Source organism: Pavona decussata, unplaced genomic scaffold (genome assembly GCF_977016875.1).
Source record: "Pavona decussata unplaced genomic scaffold, jaPavDecu1.1 SCAFFOLD_58, whole genome shotgun sequence".
Lineage (NCBI taxonomy): Eukaryota > Metazoa > Cnidaria > Anthozoa > Scleractinia > Agariciidae > Pavona > Pavona decussata.
In genome coordinates, this window is record NW_028145480.1 from 5,135,001 (window position 1) to 5,149,366 (window position 14,366).

The window sequence follows — 14,366 nt, forward strand, 5'->3', positions numbered from 1 at the left end:
TGAAAAACTCTAACACTAACGAAAGTTGCTTATCGTTCCTTCACAGTGACTTGTTCAAGAAGTAATTGGAACAGAGAGGAGACCTTCTTCAGCGATTTCAGGTTTGTCCTTTCACTTGATTTTCTCTCCCTTAACCGGTTTGAACATATTTTTTTTCTTTTAATGAATATACTTTAGTCAATTATTTCAGTCGACCTCTTGCTTGTGGCACTCCAATCCTTACAAAATATCGCACGTTTTTTGTTAACTAATGCACGTCACAATTGAGACAGGACTACGTGGTTCCAAATTGTAAATACGCGATGGCCAAATAACTATCAGTTGAGAGCCAAAATTTTTTTTGCGCGATTGTAATATGAAAATTCGCAACTTTTCGCACCATTTTCTTTTAGATAAAAATAAGAATCTATAAACTAAAGTAACTACAAAGTGAGGACAAAGAAGTGGAAAAGTGCACGCTAAGAATTGATCCAATGGTCATGTGTTACAATTTTCAGCGTGTGATAAGGGGGTCAAAATAAGACATAAAAGTGATATGGCTCTAAAGTTAACAAATAGAGAGCTTTTTACCTGGTGCATGGAAGTAGTGATAAATAAGAAGAAAAACGCGGTCTAAGGCTTTTAAATATTTAATCTGAAAATTTGAAGCGAAAATTGTTCAACGTACCAAACTGATTGGGACACAAAAGCCTATTCTAAAGATTTGCTGACATGCTGCTCACAGTCTTCATCGATGAAATCTTCGTTTGCTTTGTCGGTGGCAGATCAGCGAGACCAAAATGGCGAGTGTTCCGTGTAAAGTGTCTCCAGCCTTGTTGTCTTTACTTGTGATATCAGTCCTGGTTTATTTTGCCTCAGCGGACAACAAAACTAATCAACCATCTAACAACATTGTAAGCAAGTAATTTGTTACGTCGGTAAATTTGGGGTAAAATTTCCGTGGAAATTAATTAAGTAACACTGACTTCTTGACACATTACATAGCCGACTCATTGAATAAATTAAGAGGCTTAACTAAGAACATCCGTCAGATGAGCGCTCAAAAATGGTCAAGGTGTTGTTCAGGAACCAAGGTATTAACCAAAAATAAACCGATGTATGAAAATGTGAAGGATTTGAGGGGGGATGGGTGGAAGGGCCACTGCGATTTTTTCTTTTTTTTTTCTAATAAGTGAGAAAAGATTTACATTTGCATCTACCAGCTATCCAAGAAAATCAAATGCTGCAGTAGGAATTACGGTACTAAAATAGATTAACATATCGACATGACCATACTTATTGGGTTTTTTTTTTTCAACTAGCAATCTTCTCCCTTCTGTTATGGTGGCATTCCCAGCATGCATGGCAAGCCTGGTTCTCCTGGGTTACCAGGTCGTGACGGACGAGATGGCCGTGAGGGAGCTAAAGGGGATCAGGGAAGGCCAGGGAGGACTGGACCCCAAGGAACTCCTGGTGTTAAGGGCCCGGCTGGTGTAAATGGAAAGGATGGTGCTAAGGGAGAGCCTGGTGCCCAGGGTCCAACCGGGCAAAAAGGGCAGCGAGGAGAGACTGGAGCAAGAGGACTCCCTAGGACTCCAGGTGTGATGCCTTTTAAGAACTGGAAGGAGTGCGCCTGGAAAAACGTGAATGATGAGAAAGATAATGGTCTGATCAAGGTGAGGACTAATCAACAAGGCTATGAGATTATCAGAAGACTATACACCATACATGTTGCTATTGTAATAAACATTAAGCTGTCCAAAGAAAAATTTAAACTAGCATTACAGTATTCTTGAAATTGTTAGAGCATCAATGTCAGTTCAGTTTATCGGCTTCCTAATCCTTACGAACCTCAGTTACTTAGTTTCATTATACTACCCGTGATCTCGTTGTTCCCTTTATTTTTTGTTTTTTCCTTCATTCGAGTCTCTTCTTATTCATTTTTTATCTAATACAGGGTTGTGTGTTCACCAAGAAATTCTCTGACACAACACTCCATGTCGCCTGGACTGGCCAGTTTAGAGTCACTGGCTGCAAGGGTTGCTGCAAACGCTGGTACTTCACTTTCAACGGTGCTGAATGTTCAGCTCCTCTTCCCATTGATGGTATTGTACGCTTGGGCGATTTAAGCACTGCGGAAAATCCGAGCCGCGTCCGCCATATTGAAGGGCACTGCAACAACATCCGCAAAGGAAAGGTGCGCGTGGGATTCTGGGTCGGTAATTGTCATGGGTATGGAAATGCTGATGCTTACACTGGGTATAACTCTGTGTCCCGGATCTTTGTGGAAGAAGTTCCCAAACCTCAGGCTTAAGTCTCGAGAGAAAACTTCCAGTTCTGCAAAAGCGCTTTAAAGGGACAGTGCTAAACTATAAGAATCTGGTAAATTAAATTATCAAGTGGGATTTTAAAGGTCTGTGCTTTGTAACTGTAACGCAATCATCATGCTATGTTGAATAAAAGGCAGGATTGTTTCCTCAAATAATGTTTGCGTCAGTACTTTTTCTCTTTCCTCTTTCTTCCTTTTACCACTTTACCCTGCTTTTTTATTGCTTTTTCAGAGGCCAGTAAATCGTCCATTTTTTTAAAAAAAAAACTGGTTACATCTTGTACAAGATCCTGCAAATAATACACAGGGTTGCTGGAAAAATTAGATAGTCAAGCGAAAAAGTTAAATCATGTTCAAAATGGAAATGGAGTGCAATCAAATCAGACTAAGAGAGAAAGAGAGAAAATAATCAAACGATATCAACTTTTAAACCGACCCTACACCACAATTATATCATTGAAGGGAATTGTACTTACAAATGATCAAATTGAATTTCACATTGCACCCAGGAATTGTGGCCAGACAAGACTTGTGTTGAGCTTCTTCCAAAGACTAAACCCCAGATCACACAGAAAAGAGACCCAAAGGATTCATTAGTTCCTGCTAAACGAAAACAACAAAAAATGTATTTATCATCAAAATAAATAGCCTTTTGTGTGCAGGTATGTTGTTTGACAGTCATAGACCTGTTAAGGTCAGTAAACGCTCAAGTCGTTCTATAGAATTCGTTTAAGAGTGTGGAGATTTTTCCAACTTGGTTAAAACTTTGACACCAGTAGGAATGAGTTTCATTCATTTATTTACGACCATAATAACGCCATTAACTATGTTTATAGGGTGCAGTTTTCAACTGAATGTCGTAAAGCCAAAGTAACTACCCTGGCCAATCACAGCAGATGTAAAAACTGCAACAAACCAATCAGAATTCAAAGCAAATGTACATGTAACAGGTACAACGTTTGATAGAAGCAGTTTCTAGGAGTAGACAGTTAAAAAAAGTAGTTTTCACCTTCTCCGGCAATTTCTAGTAAACTTTGTACTCCGAAGGTAGTTTAAAGCAAGAACAAATAGGTTAAAAATGCGACATGTTCATATGTGCCTGTGAAACAAATCATTTATCGCATGCAACCCAGATTTTGCCAATCATAGTGAAATACCGCGCAATAAATGTGGAACATTTATCCTAGAATCTGAAGACTTGTATGACGATTTTGAATCTCTAGTAACAAAACTCAAATCACAACTGACATAGTTGTATACTACCGTTTTGTCATTCCTTTCCTTCCTACCCTATTTCATGTTTTTCTTGTCTTTTCTACTGTGTTGCCTTTAAAGAAACTCAAAAAAGTTCTTCATTATTTTAGTCCTCCCAAAAACCTTTCCTTATTCTTGTATCTTTGATATAATAGATCAGTCTGCCTTCTTAATTAGCAAATAAATTTATTTTTTCTTTTTGTCTAAATTTTTGTAAATTTATTCTTTCTTTCTTTTTTGCCGCCTAGATTAGCTATGCTACCTGCGGCGCCAAGAAATTGTAAATAAATATGTAAATTTAAAAAAAACACCTAATAAAGTTAAAAAAAAGTTAATAAAAGGTTCCCAGCTTAAATTCTCAAGCTACAGCCTGGCAACATAACGCATTTTCTCCTAGTTTAAGGACCTTATAACTCCACAGGGGGAACACCTATCAATGTGAAAACGGCAGAAATAAATAGAAAGGTCTTCCGCTGTTCTTAAAAGCGATGTCTGGTTGTAGACAGTTCCTATCACTATAATGTTACAAAATCTACCCAGAACAAGGAGAACTTAAAAACGTGCAGTGAGAGGGGGCAGACTTATCGGATGGTCAACATCAGCTCGGTAATTCGGGAAATAAGATTTTGTCCCCCAAATTTTTTTACCGTTTACGTTTTCGACTTAAGACTACGAACAGATTTGCGCTAGGAAAGTTCATAACACGACCAGGGAAATTCTGAAGGACAACATTCTAAGTGTTTTGTTTAAAATTAATGTTCTCGTTGAGTGGCTGATAAACTTGATGAACTGCATCTTTATATTATATATAGTTATGAGGTTTCGCCAGATCTTGAGAATTTTCTGTGATTTCCTCTCTGTGTTATCATTGAAAATCTCTGAGTGACTCTCACAGTATAAAAATGAATTTTATGTTCGATTTGGTTATTTGCAAGTAAGGCAAACTGAACGTCTTTGACTCTCCCGAGTTCAATCATTCATTTATGATTGGCTCCAAGCCCAAGTTTCATTAAAGTTCTCCGCTCATTTGCTTTCTAGTAAGTAACTAAAAGGAGTATATTCACTCCTCCACGGCGGTCCAATATCTACCTACAATTTTCAGTTCAAATCAGTGGCTAAAAGGCCGTTGTGTTTTAGATATCTGTATTTTTTTATGTTTAAGTTATTGTTAACAAAGCTCTCTCTCCAAGGAGTTCGAGATTCAATATAGGATTAATTTGAAAAATCAAAATGTTAGTTGGCCTAATTCCATGATCCAAGCTGTCGGCTGCCAAAAGTTTGACAAATCTATGCAATTAGCTAACGCGCAATTGACATAAGTCATCGCAATTCCGTCTCAATGCCCCCGACTTTTTGTCTTTGTCCTCAAACACTAAACGCATAACGTAAAGCCAGTTTAATGTAGCATAACATAAGTGGTAAAACTGAGCGGGCAATACCAGCGCATATTTCCCTTACTCGTCGGTCAATTATCGTACACTGGAAGAATGGCTTCCGAGGTCTCAATGGTGATTAATTTGTGCCTTTCATTAAAAGCGTATTAGCGTTAATTACTTGGTCTTTTCACTAGACATTTTTCATTAAAAGAGCTGTTCCACTTCGCTGGTTCATATCATCAATCAAACAGAGCAGACCTCGAGGCTTGTTTAGTTCTGAGCTTGAATAATTGGTATTGTTGTGCAGAGGTTTGTTTTTGTTCATCACAAGGAAAAAGCAAAGCGGGTTTGAATTTGTTTATTCTCGAACGGAGCTGAAGTTTTGTTCCTTTTCTTGGAGTTTCAGTAATCTGTTTACAAACAGTTGAAGTTTCGCAGTGTCTTGAGAGTAGCACTTCAAAACTAAACACTGGTGTTAGATAGCAAACATTTGATCAGACGAGAGTAAATGTTGCTGTCACAATTGCGATGTTACCATGCAAGGAAACGAAAGGAAACACTTCAAAGAATCTACAACGACAGCTGAAAGGAAGGAAGAGCCTGTAAAACACAGCGAAACAGCCGCAGAATCGACAAGGCCAAAACCCGGCAGTAGAGCGCGTTTATTGAGAAGGTCTACGTCACAGAATCTTTTATTGAACGAGAATCAAAACGATCTCAATGTTAAAAGTAAACAAGATTCGACAATTTCGTCAGGATCGAGTGGCCTGTTGTTCACAAGACCCCTGTCGAGTTTCCCTAAGCAACAACCGAAGCCGGTAGCTTTCGTTCGGCCGAAAACAAGCCGTGCAAACGCGCTTGGCACGAGAGGAAAAATCAGTGAGGAGAGAGGCAGAAAAGAAGCAAAATCAAAACCATGTTGGCCGACGCGGACTTCGGTCCCGTCTCTTCGCAGACAATCGAGCTATTTCAGTTTTCAGAGTATACGGCGTTCTCTATCTGCGGACGGATCAAGCAGACGGTTTATAACAAAGAAAGGGTCTCGAGGTTCCAAGAAGGACCGCGGTGGCTTTATGGGACTAGTAACCTCGATTGATGAAAGAGAGGAGAGGAGGCAACTGGTAATGTGTTAAGTTATTTGCTTCAGCGGCCTTTCACTTAGAATGGGAAAACATGCACATCTTTTGAAAATACCGTTAAAAGTATGCCTTATTATTGGAAATAAACTTTCCATGGAATTAACGCCAATTCAAAAAAATCGGTTAACGTTCAATTAAGGGTTCTCTCTTATCCCGAGTGTTAATTTCCTCGACCTTAATTGAATTAAGTTGGAACGTTCATTTCCATGATTTAGATTTCTATCAGTTTCCGTTTGCCAGCTTCTGGGGCAGGCTGGCAGTTCAAACCAGTTTCCGTTTGCCAGCTTCTGGGGCAGGCTGGCAGTTCAAACATTAAGCATCAACTCGAGACAATTACTACACCTTAAATTTGAATGGTCACACTTTATCATGCTTTAAGATTTTTTCCACAGACTCAAACATTTACAGTAACACCTACATTGCACAACATGAACTGAGCACTACAGGAAATGAACTTCCCTGTTTATAAACTTGAATTGGTTCAGTTTAGAATTTCATCTTTAGACTCAAACGTTTCGAATCAGCCTGCTCAACAGTTTCTCTGTCGGATGCATGGTCACACTTTTGTGTTGTTCATGTAGGCCCTCGCCAGGTTTCGCCGTGCCATTTATCTCATCCGTATATTCAGTTCGCTCTGCCTCAGCATAAGGAGATACGCTGATCAGGACAAGTCGCGACAGTACGACTTGTACTACATGAGGGACATGCTGCCTGGTAATGAAAACAGCCCAACTCTGGTGAAGGAACTACCAATTACGTTCAACAAGCACCTCTTCTCCAGAGATAATACGGTAAGAATGTTTGTTTTTAATTTCTTGGTGACCCAAACGGACTTTTGCGAGAGTCAAGACATTCCTTTAACCTAGGCTTCCAGATTCCGACTAGAAAAGCATCTTTCTATATAAGTACGTTGTACTAACCGAGTAAATTTCATAACGTTTGTTAGGAACGCATTCGCCCCAAGACAAGTTATAGCAACTTAGCGTTTGTGAAACCTAGCAAAAAGTCAACCTTAAAACGATGTTCGAACGCAGGGCCTTGATATATAATATGCTGATGCTTCGCTCTTACCAACTTAGCCTGCGAGAGCAGACACCTTTTTTGACTTTTATTTTACCCGCCGCCAAAAGAGCTCTTCGAGCAGCGAATTGAGTGAAACAAAAGCAGAATAAAAAAGCAACTGCTCTTGCAGGCTTTTACCAACTTAGCTTCCATGCTTAATTTCTTATCACATTTTTCTTTTCACTGTAAAGGTACTTGATTCAAAAGATGTCTGCTTTGTAATGAATTAAACTTTATTTAGTGACGGGTGGACAATCATTACTGGTAACCAAGTAGTCTACATCACGGTACTCCTACAAAAATCAACAGCTACATTAAAAGAAATACAAAAGAATGATTAGTAAAAAGCATACTTAATGCATTGCTGTCTCTTTATAGCTTCATTTTCCCCTGTGGGCTCGCCTGACATGCGCAAAGAAGCCCGAAGATCGAACTGAGGCTGAAATGAACAAGCTGGTGACGTTACTGAGAGGAATAAAAAGCTTTGGCAAGTTTTCCCGTGAGGCACAGCGAAACTTGTGTCAGACCATGACATATGCTTGGTAAGAAAGGAATTCGTTCTTAGTTAAATGCCTAGGTATTTTCTCTTCTAAAAGGGCAAGTGAGAATTAAAATGAGAGCATAAAACAAACATGCAGAGAGTTTGCTTTCCTCTGATCTTTTACCTCAAGATCTGTATCCTCCTTGGGTAGGTCAACGTAGGTCTTAAGTGGTCTTCTACTTACTCTACAACCATGGGTTGGAGTCCATAGTTAGAGACGAGAGACAAGCTCATCCTTATTCCTGTAGCAATAACCAACCATTTGCAATCTTTTTCAGCCAGTCCCTATTATTACATGTTTTGAACAATTGAACGCCGTTTGGCCTTTTAACCGTAACCCACCTTTTATTTCCATTTTAAAATTTTGTCAATCATGAAATAACACCATATCCAACATTTCTTCTTTTTTCTTCAGTTATGAACGCAGAAGGCTGATCGTGCGTCAAGGACATCCCGGATTTTGCTTTTACTTCATAGTCTCCGGCTCAGTCTCCGTGACTGTCACGCGAAAGGACTACAAGACCGGAGTTTACGTGACAAACACTGTTGATGTGCTGGAGAAAAACGAGGCATTTGGGGTAAAGTTAGTCTCCCATAGCCGTAATTCGAGTCGTCACGCAACGCTTCTTCTGGGGAGAAGGACTGCGTGACAACCCTAATAAAGGCTGCATAGAAGACTGGCGTAATGCTGTATCTATAATTTGGGTCCCGGAGATCCCCGCAATAAATTTCGTTCAAACAGTTTCGACGTTATGTGGCCAAATATAGTCAACGCCCTTTATTGCAGACACCCTTAGGTGTAATTTATTTTTGCCGGGGATTTACAGTCGAACCTGTATTAAGCGGTCACCCTCGGGGAATGGCTAAGTGACCGCTTAATACAGGTTGACCGCTTAATACAGGTTGCACAGAATACAGCACTTACTTGGTTAAGAAAGTTCGGCAATAAAATGGTATGACAAAGGAGAGCATGGTATTGAAACAGACTAGTAAAACATTAACGCCACGATCGTGCAGCTCATTAGAAGCTCAATTGCCTGGCACGCTATTTGTTACCATATTTAGGTGGTTTCCTTTAACAAGGTGACCGTTTAAAACAGATCAAGACAATAGAAACATCTCGCTGGGACTTAGTATAGGGTGACCACGACCGCTTAATAGAGGTGACCGTTTAATACAGGTCAGCATTACAGTAATTAAGGGAAGTAATTTTCGGGACTTTGACAACTGACCGCTTAATAGAGGGTGACCGCTTAATACGGTGGCGCTTAATACAGGTTCGACTGTAGTTGCTGTCCGTATTATCGGGGTGTCCGTAATAGCGAGGTGTCTGCAAGGCGAGAGTTGACTGTACCACCAAATACACAATAAAAATGAACAAAAATATTCTACAGAACAGAAAAGAACAGCTAGTTTGTGGATAAAGTGCAGGATAGAAGTGAATTGCAGTTCACCAAGTTTAATTTCGGAACACGTGATCAATAATTCAAAATTGCCAATCTTGAATTTACGTTTGTTTGCTTAAAAAGGCAATTATATTTTGAACATTTTTTGTTTTTATTTTAAAATAAAAAAGTAATCATCTGCTCATACTTAAAAACACGAAAAAACAGCTTGGGCAATATATTAAGTTTTCCGTCTATTTTAGTGCGGTTTTCAATCGAGTTTCGAAAGTAATTTCCCTTTGAGTTTTGCTTTTATACTACCCTTTGCGATTGGTTGGCACTGAAAATCAGAGCCACTGTCTCAACCAAATGTGGGCAAAACTAAAACCAATCGGGACTTGCTCATACGCGTTACCCCGCGCTTGGCACCGGCTGCATCAGTATTTTCTCTGAATACTGATTGGTTCATTGCGCTGTTGACACCTGTTCTGATTGGCCAGACTTGGTTTTACGACATTCAATTGAAAACGGCTCTGTATCTCTATCCTTCAGTATCAATCTATGGTAACCCAAGGTAGGATCCCATCTATCTCTCCTACTAAGCCTTGGAGTCTTTTCCTGAGTAGATTTATGTTTAGAAAGGGTCTCAGAGCACCTCTAAAACGCCCACAGTTCAAAAACCCAATCAAAGAAGAACAATGCAATTAAATTGCCACTCATCGTAGCTTTTCGCGGGAAAAAAGTTCTAAAAATGGATCTACTTGGGAAAGGGTTGACTCAAGGAATTAATACAGATAGAGGCTCCTAGTCATGGGCTCCTGCCCAAGGCAATTCCGACAAAAGCGTCATCCATTTCTATTTCAAAAACTCATAAATAATTCATAAGCCCATTGACCTCAAATGGTTGATAAAACATCACGTGCAGTGGTTTTATATCCGATAAAACCCCCTCCTTATTAGTATGCGGTATTTAATGTTTTTCTCGTATGCTAATTTCCAACGTTCGCAAAAGCATCATTGTTATGAACTCTATTGACACACGCTTTTCCAGGAATGTTTTTGAAGCAGTTCAAAAAAACTCGAAGCACATGTTTTATCGGGTCTAAAACCACTCGGCTGCGCCTCGTGGTTTTAAATCCAAATAAAACACTGCTGCTCGTGTTTTAAACATTACGTAAAACAGTACTCCTCACTACTAAATATTAATAAATATTATCATAAGCCACTGATAACATGGATTACCTTTTTGCTAAAGGTTTAAAATGCTTATTAAAGACAAATTTAATGCAGCTAAGTTCCGACTTGCATACTGAAACAAGCTATATTTTCCTTAGGAAATTGCACTCATCTCAGAGGAGGCGAAAAGAACAGCTACAATAATATGTCGAGAGCGCGTAGAAGTTCTGGTGGTAAACAGGGAGACCATCTTGGAATATTGCCCTGATGTGTTCCAACGAGAATACGACGAAAAAGTCCAGGTTATGAGGTAAGTTAGACACGTCAACAATATCTGAAAATCACGTGATCGCCAAGTGATCATCACTAAACCTGATCACGTGCATCACAAGAAAAAATGAGTATTTTATGCACTGCTCTCCAGCATTTTTCTCACGAGTTGAGTGGAATATGACATGGCAACGTTCAGATCCTCGGCAAAATATGTTTTTTAGTAACACTTTCTTACAAAGCAATTTTAATCAGGTTAGAATTATGTCCCGGTAGATAATTTGGAAATTCTTAGAACTAGTTCCCGCGCGTTTAATTTTCACGTCCGCTTTCTGATTAACCCTTCGCAGGCCCTAATTTCCGGGAGTCTAGAAAAGGCTATAAAAAGATTGGTGGAAAAGTCTGTTTCGTTTTTTAACATTTTTATTCCTCGATTTCCAGGAGTCACTCGTTGTTTGATGGCTGGGAAGAAGACTTGCTGCGATCCTTGACTCATCGATCACATATCAGAGAGGTACAGTAGTCCTTCATAGCTGGGTATGCTCTTGTGTTCACGTGTGAGTGGAAGGGGCGTATGGTTGGCTCTCCCCAGGTTGTTACTAGAATGGATACTCCAAAACAGATTGCATTCCTTATGATGTTTACACAACATAAATTTTCTCTCAAATGTAACAGTAAAAGAAGTTAAAATCAAAATAGTGTACGCCTCGAGCCCGGGTCATTTGCTGTTTTCGTTTGCCGATTCGTTTGCTGACCCCAATGAAAGAGAGAACTACCAAAGAGCTAATAAAGAGCTAATAAAGTAATATACTTTACTTAAGACGAATGGTGCAAAAAAGACAAACAATATGTTGCAGTACTATTTTCTTACGCTCGGCAGAGAAGTCATATCAAAAACGAATGTAAGTGTTTTATCAGAGGTTCCAAACACCACGAAACAATAAAAGCACTCAGCGATTGGTTTTGGAAACTGATGAAACACCCACACTCATTGTTGATCACGGAACTTAAGCAACGTCGACGGCGACAGCAACGACAACGACGCAAAATAAAGTTTTAATGAGCACAAACAATCGCTCTAAAGGTGCATTTCTTTGCTGTCCTCTGAAAAACAAGAACGTGAAATGACCAAATTCAAGATTTTGTGGAGAACGTGAACACACGACGCGCCTACCAATTTGGTTACTGGGTAGTTCGCCGTTTTTATACAAGTTGAAAGAGTTGAAATAATCACGAAGTAGCACAAATAAACTGAAGTTGTATTTTCAAGTGACGTTTTCGTTTCCGTCGCCGTTGTCGTTGCTTAAGTTTCCTATTTCATACGAAATCGCATGAAATCACCTTTGTTTGGGTGCCGTTAAATAATTGATTTTTTTATTTCTTTGTAGTTTTCTTATGGGAAACTAATTGATATCGATTCCACTGCATCAGAATCCATTTACTTTATAATTAAGGTAAGCCAAGAAAATCAGTGAATCAACTTTCGTAACGCTTCATTATTTTGTGCTGACCAACAAACTTGATCATGATGTGTCATTTATAATTTCTTTTCGATTTCAGGGCAAAATAGATATGTTGCGTCGTGTTGACTTGAGAGCTGTTCTGAAGTCTGACGTCACAGTTTCCTTATTCCACGACCGACAACTTCCTCGATCAATAGCGGCGCTCCCTTGCAAAAACGGAAGGAATACGAGTTTCATCAACGTGGGATCATTACAATCTAGAGATTCCTGGGTTCGTATAAATCTACAAAAGCCTGTTGACGATATTTCTTTTCCTCGCTCTTTCCAACTTTGTTAGAAAACCTCTTGAAGTGTAAACTACACTACATCGTTTCGAAGCCTATGCATTGACCAGGTGTTTATCAAAAGGACTACAAGTTTTCCGGAAAAAAGTTCGTCGGGAATTCTCGGGGTTAAGTCGGGAAATTCAAAACCATTTGTCTTTTCTCTCGTTTCCAGGCTCACCAAAAACCGAGTCGCGCGGCATCTTGAATAAATATCTCTTTCGGTTGTTTGAGAAAACCTCGACATAGTCAACGAGCTTTCTCTCTCTTTCTTTTTTTTCTTTCTTTGCAAATTGTAAACACCCTGAACGTTTTTTAAATAACCTCTTTTTATTCTTTGAAAAAACGTTCTCACTCACCCTATCAAAAATTGCTTGCAACTAACCACCTTTACCGTGAGAGAATAAATCGTAGGCCATCATCTTTGTGAAATTCCTTTGAATATACCTTTTCTCAACTTTACCAAACCGTGCTTCGTTTCTCAGGACCTCACGACCCTTACAGCAGATGGCCCGTCGGGACAGGGGAACATTTTAGTCAGCGGTGGAGTTCGAGTTCTTAAGGTTTCCAAACGAAGAGTCATTGAGTTGATGCCCAAGGGACACATGGAGGTGTTTCAAGAAAACTTCTTTCCAAGGAACAGGTAATCCCTTACGGTAGCCGAGTACCCAGGCTTTCTCTTCCCACGCGAATCTATGACGTCACGTTGTCCGCGGTCAGATAGTGGGCATGCGCAATTCCTTTATCCCCAGCTAGCGGCGCCAATAATTTCCCGCGCAAAGCTTCAAATGAAACCATAGACCCTTATCACTCGGCGGCCATGTTAAAAAATCTTTGTTTTTGCCGTGCAAAAACTAAGTTTTTTATTCTCCTGAGACTCAACATGGCCGCTGTGTGATAAAGGCCGGTCTATTGCAACAACTCAGTGTTACGGCAACGTTTTGAGTGAACGACAGAAAAACCTAAATATAAGAAAACCTCTTTATCTTTTTAACTTTAATAAGAGCTCAAAGATTGCAACTTTTTGGGGAGTCTTTGAGTCTACTACATCACTAACGATTTACTGAAAAAAAAAAAAAACAATCATTTTTATAACGAAAAATAGGGAAAATAGGGAGAGTATCTTTGTTTACTTTTTGAACCCATCTAATGGTCCTAATCTGATGAATGCGCAGATCGACGTCTGACCGCGGTGGAGACGTCGCAAGCCGATTTCCTACCTTGCACAGTCCGTCCTTCCAGTAGTAGCCGTCAATACTCGCGCTTGATTCCAATCTTTTATTCCCTTTTTTCAGATGCCTCACAGACGAGGAAGTTTACCGTGATTATCTAGCAGCCGAGACATGGTTAGAATACAGAAAGAAAGTTGTACGCAATGTAATGGACTCAAAAGCAGGACGCTTTATTGCGCATGTGTCCGCCACCGCTAAGGGTTCCACCGGTTGGACAGCGTGGCCTGGGACCCAACATAAAATGTAACGAGTATTAGTATAAAGCCACTAGTGTTCTATTACGAATGTTGCTCTCTTATTGGCTAAGCTACTCACTATCTATTCGGTTGTAGATAGTGAGTAGAGTGAGTAGCACGTGGCGTGACCTATTTGTATCATTATCCAGTAAAAACGTGAACCTGTCTTTAAGTGCACCTAACCCCAAATTTTTTTTCGCTTAAATAAATCTTTGCACCTGTTCGAAACGCATTGAGCCTTTTTGCGCCTTTTTTCAACCAAATCTTGACTTTTTATAGGCTGTAAAAGTTACGAAATCTAGCCATCATCTGTCCCATGACCGAGCTAGTAAGGGCCATGGGTCTTACTTGACGTCACAAACTGCTTTGTATGCATTTTCAAAAAGACTTAATACAATGCAAATCAGTTTGTGACGTCAATTCAGGAAAAGACCCATGCCCCTTACTAGCTCGGTCATGGGATAGATGATGGCTAGATTTCGTAACTTTTACAGTCTATAAAAAGTCAAGATTTGGTTATAAAAAGGCGCTAAATAGCGCAATATGTTTCAAACAGGTGTAAAGATTTATTTAAGAGAAAAAAAAAACATTTTGGGGTTAT

The 14,366-nt window shown here is 39.6% G+C and overlaps 2 protein-coding genes across 9 annotated transcripts in view; both read left to right on the plus strand.

Moving 5' to 3' along the window:
- The window catches only part of LOC146479836 (uncharacterized), a 69,408-nt gene extending 66,894 nt beyond the window's left edge, over positions 1 to 2,514 (plus strand). For 3 of the 8 annotated variants that reach the window (XM_085110699.1, XM_085110700.1, XM_085110698.1), the window contains exons 2-5: positions 47 to 101; positions 765 to 893; positions 1,302 to 1,655; positions 1,937 to 2,508. In XM_085110699.1, the coding sequence (XP_084966825.1) occupies positions 780 to 893; positions 1,302 to 1,655; positions 1,937 to 2,293 (825 nt within the window). In that variant the 5' untranslated portion in view covers positions 47 to 101; positions 765 to 779 and the 3' untranslated portion in view covers positions 2,294 to 2,508. Of the gene's footprint in view, positions 1 to 46; positions 106 to 764; positions 894 to 1,301; positions 1,656 to 1,936 lie in introns of those variants that run through there. The other 5 variants (XM_085110702.1, XM_085110701.1, XM_085110696.1 and 2 more) reach the window with 4 other exon arrangements.
- A 2,738-nt stretch (positions 2,515 to 5,252) lies between these two features.
- On the plus strand, positions 5,253 to 13,928 carry LOC146479843 (uncharacterized). Its single transcript, XM_085110681.1, has 10 exons — positions 5,253 to 6,059; positions 6,659 to 6,868; positions 7,518 to 7,681; positions 8,096 to 8,258; positions 10,400 to 10,551; positions 10,953 to 11,025; positions 11,900 to 11,965; positions 12,072 to 12,245; positions 12,783 to 12,940; positions 13,593 to 13,928. The coding sequence occupies exons 1-10, from the start codon at positions 5,475 to 5,477 to the stop codon at positions 13,774 to 13,776; spliced, it is 1,929 nt and encodes a 642-aa protein (XP_084966807.1). The 5' UTR covers positions 5,253 to 5,474; the 3' UTR covers positions 13,777 to 13,928.
- Positions 13,929 to 14,366: the final 438 nt, after the last annotated feature.